The sequence below is a fragment of the Pezoporus flaviventris genome, unplaced genomic scaffold (genome assembly GCF_033815535.1).
Source record: "Pezoporus flaviventris isolate CSIRO_AGI_PZ_B2104156 unplaced genomic scaffold, CSIRO_AGI_Pfla_v1 ptg000031l, whole genome shotgun sequence".
NCBI classification, from domain to species: domain Eukaryota; kingdom Metazoa; phylum Chordata; class Aves; order Psittaciformes; family Psittacidae; genus Pezoporus; species Pezoporus flaviventris.
The window spans coordinates 35,454,238-35,465,399 of NW_026892579.1; the positions used below are offsets into that span (position 1 = coordinate 35,454,238).

General features: G+C 40.0%; 1 protein-coding gene across 2 annotated transcripts; it reads right to left on the bottom strand.

Annotated features, from left to right (window-relative positions):
- Window positions 1-712: 712 nt before the first annotated feature.
- TMEM18 (transmembrane protein 18) lies at window positions 713-6,083 on the bottom strand. Of its 2 annotated transcripts, none has more exons than XM_061460719.1 (5): window positions 5,960-6,083; window positions 5,609-5,729; window positions 3,434-3,488; window positions 1,414-1,507; window positions 713-1,326 (listed from the first exon to the last, which is right to left on the bottom strand). In XM_061460719.1, the coding sequence occupies exons 1-5, from the start codon at window positions 6,005-6,007 to the stop codon at window positions 1,237-1,239; spliced, it is 408 nt and encodes a 135-aa protein (XP_061316703.1). In that variant the 5' UTR covers window positions 6,008-6,083; the 3' UTR covers window positions 713-1,236. The 2 variants fall into 2 exon arrangements, with proteins under 2 accessions (XP_061316703.1, XP_061316702.1); XM_061460718.1 differs by having other exon boundaries at window positions 5,894-6,022.
- Between the last annotated feature and the right edge of the window lie 5,079 nt (window positions 6,084-11,162).

The following is an 11,162-nucleotide window of genomic DNA, read 5'->3' on the forward strand; positions in this document are numbered from 1 at the left end:
CACTGTCCTTCCACAGTGCTGTGAAGCACTCCAGAAAGAGTATCACTCTCTCCCTACCTAGGAGACTTGCAAACTGTGTATGCATACGCATCTACTTATCTCTCTCGGGTCCACATTTCCAATGTTGTTAAGAATATTTAAGTATTTAAAATTAATTTCATAAATACTTAGTTTAAAAGTGTTCTTTATTTTTGTTCCCAACTGCTCTTCATAGTAATATAAGTTCAGTTTTGTAGATCATCTTTCCTATGTCTTAAATTATATCTATTTTAGACAGAAGTTTAGGTCTTCACACAAAGGTTTAACTCCTTCAAGATACGTTTACGTATGGACAATCTTCCATTGTATTCACTCTTCCCTTCTCCCACCTCAAATTTCCTTAATCCAGTAAAAACAGGTTAAACTGATCAAAACGATTCTTTGTTTTTACCAGTTAATTTTTCATTTTCAGTTATTTTACAAAAAAGCATTTAAAAAGGGACAAAATTGCACAGAACATTATAGTTTTGCCCCTTACTTTCTGTTCTACAAATAAGCAAAAACTATCCAAAGTTCAGCCAGTTTTAAGAAAATGGCATTAAAATAACAAAATTTAAACTGAAGAGAATGCAGATATTGTTTTGAATTACTTACACAAATTAAGTAGAAGATTTTACTAAACTGAGAATTTTTGAGAAAAAAAATGATTAAAAATTAATAAAAATTAAGAACATTTAAGTTACAGTGGATAATTTTATTTATAAAATGCTACTGGCACACAATATATGGTATGAAACTTGATTTATAAAGAAGTTAAATGCTTCACAGAAGCATGGATTCCTGAGGTATTCTGAATACAGTCCCTCATTTACTGGAATTCACAACACTGCTCCAGTTGGCTTAAGCAGCAGCAGAAGACTGCATACTTTGATAAACACAGTTAAAGACAATTTAAGAATACATAGGCAAACAGAAACAGACTGGAAGACTGTGTCTCACCAATGCTAATAGCCTTGGTCATGGTGGAAAACTATCTTACATAGAAGGGCACAAAGACCTCCTAAAACTGGGTTTCTCCATTTCACAGTTATTTAGAATATGTGCGGTAGATGCCCAATTTCACCTCATTGTCCACTGCCACAGGCTGCAAAGTCTTCTTGTCATCAGACACAAAAATACTGCTGTTTCTGGATAAACATACAGAAGGACTGATTATCTAGACCAGCAGTATTACAATTAAAATAGTGTTAGGTGCTTTCATTTCTTTTTCTCTTTTTCTGCTTTCATTCTCTGTTGTAGGGTCTTCAGTTCAGTCATTACATTCAAAGTTTTGTAAACCCAGGTGACCTGAAAAGTAAGTAAATTATTAACTATTCCACATACATTTACTTATCAATTTAATGAAAGCATCCATATAAATAAACACATACATACCACAATTATAATAGTATTCACCAGCAGTGGTGCTGAAAATACAAGTGAAATAAACATTCCTCCTGAATCAAAGTACTGGTATTTAGAAAACAGCCTGAAAGAAATAAAAGAGGAAGATTTATCAGTGTAGTTCACATGGCATTAAACTTGCACATTAATTACACAGAAATTGTACAAATTATCCTACTTCTTGGGATCCGCAAGCATAGGCCACCTTTCTACTGTATTAAGCGAGAACAAAAAGACAGTAAACCTCTCACCATTTACTTATGAACACTTATTACAAAACCAGTCTTTTCTTTAACGTTTTACTGCACAAAACCTAAATAAAATCACCACAGATCAAGTAACTTACTAACATGACCACAATAGTATGCATATTTGTGCCTCAGAAAACAAGCTTACCCTCAAGTGTCTGCAATTATTTTCCAAGGTATTTTATTTACTCTTATTAGAGATGGTAACAGAAATAATGATTGCAGCAAAGCTGTAATTTAGGTTGTGTATGTCTGTAATGGAACATAGAATCATAGTATAGTTAGGGTTGGAAAGGACCTTAAGATCATCAAGTTCCAACCCACCCTGCCATGGGCAGGGACACCTCACACTAAACCATGCTACCCAAGGCTCTGTCCAGCCTGGCCTTGAACTCCACCAGGGATGGAGCATTCACAGCTTCCTGGAAAAACCCACTCCAACACCTCACCCCCCTAACAGTAAAGAACTTCTTCTTTATATCCAATCTATCCCTGTTTAAGTTTGAACCTGTTGCCCCTTGTCCTGTCACTACAGTCCCTAATGAAGAGTCGCTCTCCAGCATCCTCAGAGGCCCCCTTCAGATACCGGAAAGCTAATATGAGGTGTCCACGCAGCCTTCTCTTCTCCAGGCTGAACAGCCCCCACTTTCTCAGTGTCCTCATATGGGAGGTGCTTCAGCCTCGTGGCCCTCCTCTGAACTTATTCCAACAGTTCCATGTCCTGTTGAGGGCATCAGAACTGCACACAATACTCCAAGTGAGGTCTCATGAGAGGAGAGTAGAGGGGCAGAATCAGCTCCTTCGATCTGCTGGTCACGCTCCTTTTGATGCGGCCCAGGATACGGTTGGCTTTCTGGGCTGCAAGCACACACTGAAGCAGGCTCATGTTCATTTTCTCATCCAGCAACACCCCCAAGTCCTTCTCTGCAGGACTGCTCTGAATCTCTTCTCTGCCCAAAGAATCTCCTGTAGCTGTGCCTGGGATTGCTCCAACCCAGGTGTAGGACCTTGCACTTGCCATGGTTCAACTTCATAAGGCTGGCATCAGTCCACCTCACAAGCATGTCAAGGTCCCTCTGGATGGCATCCCTTCCCTCCAGCTTACCAACTGAACCACACAGCTTGGCGTCATCGGCAAACTTGCTGACAGCACACTCAATCCCACATAAAGATTTACAATCAGATACCTGCTTAAAGCAGCATTAAATGCCTGATTACCAGTAACATCAAGGAAAGCTTACTTAAGTGTTTATGAAAATAAGTGATCAGTTTAATTCTGATACATAGCCTTAGTAAAACAGATGTTAATGTTTTTTATGCTTAAAAGTATATAAAATAGCAGTCGTATTTTTGAGAAGTGTTGCTTAATTTCAGCTTATTAAACATGAATAGCTACCAAAGAAATCCCAACAAACAAACAAATCAAAGCTTACATCCTATTGCTCTTAATCATCATACTCTTACCTACTTTTCTCTTAGTTCTCTGACTAGTGAGTTTACACCTGCCCATAAAATCGTAATTTTAAGTAGCAGAATGCTGCTTAAACATACACTAGCTATTAAAAATTATCTTTCCTTATAAGCTAATCATACTGTATGGTTTTGTTTATAAGTTTTATATTCATCAATGCAATGGACCCTCTGCCATCACAATCGACTGATGAGGCATAAGTGATCCTTTAATGCTTTCTGGGAATGATATGAAAAAAAGAGTATTTTTAGAACATTCATTTAAATGCAAAAATGAAAATGAAAACATTTACCTCCAATTCATGGCTGCTAATTCATTTATATATTCAGCGCAGTACACTAAGCTCACTGTACAACAGAAGAAAATTATTAGATTCAAAATTTCTTTAAAAATAAACTGTCATCAGTTCTGCCATGTACACTACAGCTGTATATATATCAAACATTAGAATTCCTTGAGCCTCAGAAGACATTACACATTTAATACATCACACACTTAATTACACATTTAATGTTTAACTGCATAAAACCAATTCTGATTTAAACGCTCCATACAATTACTGAGAAGTATAAAGTGATCATAAAACATACCCACTATATTACAAATAAACAAACATAAAATCCTACTAGAAAGAGCTCATCATACAAATGAATAAAGTAAATAGATAATTTTTTAAAATCAGTGTTTTTTCCAGCAGTCTTCTTGGGGACTACTTCTGAGTTATAGCTGTAAAAATAAATACCCACACTGCCCAAAATTGTTACGGAATTAAGTTATCATTTTAGATGTTACGGTGTCACACTGCTATATCTAACGTTATTATCTGAAGCTACGGTACTTAATACATAATCATACATAATTTACATAATTTTGGTAAAATACAAACTTTGAACAGGTGTATAGCAGAGTAGTCCACTACCATCAGGTGAAAACTAGCATACTCTTATTCAACAATCACATGTGATACATGTGATATGAAGCTATCAAGACAATAAGAAAATTCAGAGCAACTGCATTTTTAACACAAAAGCAGTACAACTACAGAATTTTAAGTTTGTCCTTGCATCACTTTCCATAAGAAGCAAAGCAAAAAAAAAAAAAAAAAAGAAACCCTTTTGGTATCATCTGGATTATCTCTGCTTGGTACTGCATAGTATAAACATACCTATAGCTGCTCAGATGCTAAGGTAAACCAATGTGATAATTTCATAATTTCCTCCATTATTTCTGAGTATCTATAATACAAATTTATTTATATTGCAGATATATCACAAGTGGTTCAGTTTTTCAGGTACAAGCAAGGCTTGGATGAATACAGATATTTTTATGCACTACTCTTGTGAAGAGCAAATTTACATCTTAGCTGGATTAAAAATCCAGCAATAATCAGTTCTGCTGCATTTTTCAATGCAGTCAGGCCTTGGGCATTCAAACTAGTGTTAGTAATACTGAGAATACTTTAGATAAGAGTCTAAAATAACAGCATGTCACTGGGAGTTCTGAATGTCTAAGATTAAGAAAGAAACCCCTGTATTCCTCCAGGGAACTTTCAAGCCTAACGTATCACCAAGTTCATCACATTGCTAGTTTGCCCTCTGTAGATCATTTTAAATTGCAGTTACAAGTGGATGCCCAGAAAATTACTAAGGTTTCTAGATTCGTTTCTGGGGGTACTTCCAATTGCTCATTCTTTCTCCACTACTCGGGCAAGCATAACAGAACTGAGCTACCTTGTAAAAAAAACCCAACTCCCCAGAAAATCTAATCCATAGCTAGAATTAAGGTACACACTTGTAATACATACCATCTGAACTAAACCAAATACTTTCTGCAAAACTACTAGATCTTCAGCCAGTCAGCCATAATGACATGACTTTGGCTAGGCAAGGCCACTGTGGATTCTCAGGCTAAAGCCTGATAACACCAGCTGTTACTACAATGTCCCAAATCAGCTTTGCTCTTTCTTATGCCATTATCACGGTTGTCAGTGGGACATATGGTGAACCTGCTCCAGAAATGAGACCCGCAGAAAGCTGAATATCTTCATTGACCTGCAGTGTTAGAATATAAAGCAGAGCAGGAAGCAAGTGCTGGATCTCAGCCCATCTGTCTTCTGCTTCTCCAGCCCAGCAACAATTTCATGGGAAGCTGATACACACAGCATTTACTGTGCAGAAACCTTACCTATCACAGATCCTCACTAAGGCCAGAGCACGAAGTCACTACTTTATACAATCTTAGAAATTAAATAAATGTGTTTACAGGGCATAGCAGTCTCTACAACAGTTTATCATACATAAAGTCACTGCTACAAGATAACTTGCATGCACTTTACCTGCTACAACCTATAAAACCATGAGCTGTGCAAGCAAAAAAGAAGCTATTTGACATTTTTAGTAGCTTTAAGAACGCCCAAGCCCTCCACCCCCCGACCAGCAGTTCCCGGACGCAGGGGCGCAGCGCTCACCCATGCAGAGAAAGTGCCCTATTTGCACCCGGTAGTGCTGGAAAGAAGCGCACGTCAGCAGGAAGCACAGGACGTGGAAAAACGCCAGACCCACCAGCCAGGGCTCGGACCAGTCCGTCCTCTGCGGACAAAGCGAACGCGGGTTAGGAAGGGAAGGAAAAGCTTTGCTGCCGGGCAGCCGGACTGATCAGCTCTCCTTCTCCCGCACCGAACACAACCCATTTCAGTCACGAGCCGCGCTCCGCAGCTCGCTCCACTGAGGAAGGAGCGGGCACCCACACCCACTGCACACACGGTGGCCGGTGCATCCCCCCTCTCCCGGTCAAGCAGCCAGCCTGGTCCCGTCCTTACTGCCAGGACAGCAGACAGCCCAGGCGGGCTGCTGAGAGGTGCCTCCATACCAGCGGCACCACCACTTCACGCGAGACTTCAGCGAGCGCCGGTTCCGGGTACCGCGGCTACAGCCGGAAGGCGTTGGTCGGGGGGTGGGTGCTGTCTTCTTTCAGGGCAGCGGAGGGGGTTGTTCGTCTTATACGGGTAGTGTTCCCAGGGCCGCCCTTGTCCCTTCAGAGCTGTGAAACCGGTGGCTGGTCGTGTGCTCGGGTGGATGACAGAAGTGTCAGCACACCCCAGAGGTTGCCTCTGCCGGGGGTAGCACCAAGTCGGAACTGCCTCTCCTGGTCCTGTGGCTGAAACTGCCTTCTTCCAGTGGAACAGCTCCAGTGGCTGTTTGGGAGAGAAGAAGCTTTAGTTGTAGTTTTAGTATTTGATACTGAAGTTAGTAAGCGAACGGAAGAGTATTTTTGCCATGTTATGCTCAGTGGAGTCGGGCTGATGTGTTGAATGGGTGGCCCTGCACTGATGTTGGGGTTTTGGTGTTTGCTGAGGGATACCTGGTGTCCGGCTTCAGCTGCCTTAGGGATGGAAGTGCAAGAAAAACGGAGTTTTAAGCCCAGCTGGAAATTTCTGACAAACAAACCCAGTTGAGCACTCCAGGCAGGAACTTAAGTGAAAAATACTTCCTTTTTATACTTATTTTATGTCTTGTACTTTTTTTTTTCTATACTTTTTTTCTGTTTTCCAAATAATTACTGTATAGTGGAAAGTCAGACATTTCAGAGGTTAAACGTCTCATTTACAGTGCCTTTTTACTGAATGCTTGTCTGAAAGAACTGACCACTCGATGTGTCACAGAGGTATTTCAAACTCGGATTCCTATCAACTAAACCAGGAGACTTCGGGAGTCTTAATAGGATTAGCTTTGTCTGAGAAACCATACTGTCATGTATAGCTCTGCATTCTGTTTTCTTGAAATTATTTTTACTGACACTTTGGCTTATCAGATGTGAAGATTTTTTTTTGTTTTTGTTTTGTTTGTTTTTCAAAATGTTTGGAAGTGCATGTAGAAGTAAATACTATTTTCATTTAGTCTGCCATATAGCCAAATACAGGGCATCACTGTGAACTAGTTACTTCCACTGTCACACTTCTCATGCTAAATTGTGGATACCTGAAACTGAGGATGCATTTCTCTGTTTTAGGTTTTTGGTAGTCTTTTTCTCAACAACAATATCTGGAGACCAATTGAGGCTTATACTTAAAGCATTGTAAAACTAATATTCCTAATGTAAAAAAAATGGTTTGGGGTTTTTGTAAATGATGAATCAGTTTCTTGTTGCTCACTAGCTAACTATAGTAACCATCTGAAAAAGCTGACGGGCTTCAGTGAATGAAGTAGCTGCTGTATGAGCAGAATATGCTGGTCAGTGGTGAATCTGTGATGCAGACAAGCTGGGTGGATAGTAAGCTATTGGTTTGTTATGGCTACAACATACAGTATTAAAAACTTCATGTAGCTTTTACTGTCAGTCACTTTAGCAGGAGTGGAAACTTTGTTATAACAGGAGTTGCTGCTTTAAGATTGACTAGGATAAAGTCAATAATACTGTTCGTCAGCAGGTGGTAGCAGATTACATAAGAATTGCCAGAGCTTTTGTGTGGGATCTTTCTTTTTAATGGAGGATGAAATGTTAAACTGAAGATAGTTAAGAGGTAACAAACAGATACATTGCTATTTCATGGCGGGGGGGGGGGGGGGGGAAGTGTATTTGTCCTTTTGCAGCTTCTTTGCAGAGCCAGTGTGCTACATTTAGATCCAGATTTTAGAAGTACTCTAGTAACCAGAAACATACAGTGCCAATGATAATATATTTTTGTGTTTCCCTTATTAGAAGTAACCTAAGTAGTTTCTAAAACTCATACTCGGTTTTCTCTTGTAAGATTCAGATTCCCATGTAATTTTTTCCACACTACAGTATTGTCCGAGTAGATTGGATAAAAATAATAATAAAAAAAAAGATAACAAGAAAAAAGCATATTGGTAAAAGGATTTTTGTTTTCCCCTTTTAACAACTGAAATTTTTTATTTGCTTTGCATAGGAAAATATCTAAAACCAGACATTTATGTTATGTTTAGGTTGCTGAAGAAAGCAAACTAGATAAAAAGCCTGCTTACCCTGATTCAGATAGGGAATCTGAAATTTAAATGCTTAATGATGTTTCTCATGGTAGCCCTACATGTTCACTAGCAGATCTTAAGACACTGTACTAGAGACCATTTGGAAGTGCTTTTTATACTTGCTGCTGAGCGAAATGCAGCTCCAGTTCTCCATGAGAATCAGAATGGAAAAGAGCTTCTTGTTTTGAAGTTCCTTTCAAATATAGGAAGTGCTTCATTTCTTCTATTTTATTTGTTGAGTCTTCAAATTACCAGATAGTTTGATAATTTTTAAATGGTCTTGTTTAATTAAGATCCTATGATTCAGGTTTGCTTTTGTGATAATGCATTTTTAGTTTCTGCCATAAGAAGCTGAAGTGCTTTGTAATGTAAGATCCATATTTAAAATACCTTTGAAAAACTAAATATAAATTTCTTCTGTCTGTGCTGAGCAAACCATGTTATACGCTGTTTTCTTCTTTACATTTGGTATATTAAATGTTCTGTCTTTGCAGAGTGTGTTCCATTGTAGACTGGATTTTGTCTACGAGGGATGGGGTTGTCTTGTGCTATCTAATCTTTTCAAGTTTTGTGGGTGAAGCAGTTTACAACAGCCTCAGCCTCAGCAAGGCAGTTTCTTGTGAAAATGTTACAAGGAACTTCCTTGTCATCAGACATCATTTGAAATATACAAGATGCAAAATATAAACAGGCTATAAATGTCTTAGTGTGATGAGGCAAGTCATTGTGACAACAGATGCATCCTCTGATCAGGAGATCAGAGGTTATGTGTCTGGATTGTTGTATCCCAGTCTGCAGTTATTTTGCTGTCCTTGTCCATAACATGCATGTTGATCTGTGGCCACCCAGTCTTTAAGAGTCTTCGTGAGAATATGTGAAGCTCTGATATTTCTTTGGGTGTCCTTGAGGTTGATCTCCAGGCAGAGGTCTCTGAGTGCAGAACTGGGAATTCTTACAATATATTGTTTTCTAAAGCACTTGAGTTGTTGACTGCAACATACAGATGTGTTGGTTTGTCACATGGATTGTTACTTGCAGTGTGTGACTGCAGACTTGCCAAATGACTGCTTTCAAAAAGTTATGATCAGATGGAGCCACCAGGTGCAGAAATTCATTAACCTCGGCATCTGTAAACTTGACAAACAAGTGAAGTACCTGGGCATCCCTGTCCCATTACAGTTCCAAACTGTTAAGCAACAGTAATGTAGCAAAGTGTGTATCACTTTTATTCACTGCTTCATGTGGGATTCATAGCATCATCTGGATGTGGGCAGAGGTAGTGAAGGTCTTTGTGTGAGTGGGTGGTTTTACACAGGCTGCAGTCAGCGACAGGGTTGTGAGGCTTTTGCTGGGTTTTGTGATTCTTGTGTTCCACAGGGCAGTCAGAGTGGTGGGTGGCTGCCTTTACCAGGTAGGGTGGGTGTACTGATACTTTCTGCTGCTTCTCCTGCCAGCTGTGAGACACGTGGAACTCGTTCTGAGGGCATGATCTGAGTCATCAGCAGCATAAGATGTGCAGACCCCCGATAGGGGTGATCTAGTTTTCTCACTGAGAGGGAACAAAGGTTCCAGGAGGATGGTACTGGAGCTGCGCTTTGATTTTCCCCTTGCTTCTTCCATGCTGTTCTTTCCCATTTTCACATTCCCCGCTTCCTATCTCGTCCTTTGCTGATATGGTCATGAACATGGGTCTGGCAGTGCTCTGGACACTACTGTCTGCCATCCCAAGTATGTGAGCAGAGCTGAGATTCTCCCAGGGACATGGCAGGTAGCTTGGGGGACAAAAGGAAGGATGAATGGATGTCTTCTTTGTCTTCCTTAGGGAGAGAAAGAGATGTAAGAAGACGGGTAAGCTAGTGAATGGGGAAGCCCCTCACCAGAGCTTCAGTCAAGGCAGAGATAGGTTTTGGCTAGTGACACCTGTACTGAATTTCTTTGCAAAGATCATGCTGACGAGTTCTGCTGTGGGGACAGACACTGGTCATCACTGCATCTGTTGCCTGTCTCCCAGCCTGCTCCTGTTAGTCTGTTGCAGTGATGGTCTTGAGTAGTCTTTTCAGAGCTTTGAGAGGTGTGAGCAGTTTCAGTATGAAGATAGACTGAACCTGGGAGAGAAGTCATGATACTCATTGTTGTAGTCACTTCCAGGCTATAAATTTTGTCTGTCCTGAAGTTTTTCCTTGTTTTCATGGTTGTGCTCAAAAGCTGTCTGAAATTTCCATTTGCTTCCCAATGTAACTGAAGTGAGCCAGGGTCACATCTTCTTTCTAATACATGTTCAGTAAAATTTTTCACTTTCCCTGTCCATGCCATTATCAAATAATTATTTTTGAGTGCTTCCATTATTTTTGCATCTGCTGTCATCTCTTTACCTTTTTATAGTACCAGCTTTTATTGCTTATGATGTACTTGGAAAATAATAATAGTGTTTTAAAGATTTTTTTTTAAGAAATAGAATTTAAAACTTCTGAGGGTTGTTCTATGTATGTCATTTGTGAGTTTCACGTTTAGATGATGGATGCCACTTCCTCTAACCTTAAGGTTAGCACTGTTTTTGAGAACAAGTTGGAGTGGGTGACCTCCAGAGGTCTGGCCTACATTGCTCTATAATCTTGATTTCCCAGTGATACAGAATGGGAGTGACTGGCTGGAGAGGAGCACTACTGAGCATGACCTGGAGAGTCTGGGGGCAATAAGCTGAACTTTAATCAGCAGTGTGTCCTGGCACAAAGCAGTGCCAGTAGTCTCCTGGGCTGTGCTAATGACATAGAATCATAGAATAGTTAGGGTTGGAAAGGACCTTAAGGTCATCTAGTTCCAACCCCCCTGCTGTGATCAGGGACACCACACACTAGACCATGTTACCCAGGCATAAGTACCACACAGCCACTTGCTCCCTCCTCCCTGAGTAGGATGGGGAGGAGAATCAGAAAAAGGTAAAAACCATGGGTTGAGATAAAAACAGTTTATTAATTGTAAGAAAGTAAATAATAATGATGGTGATAATAGAGGAATAAAACCCAAGAAACACAAGTG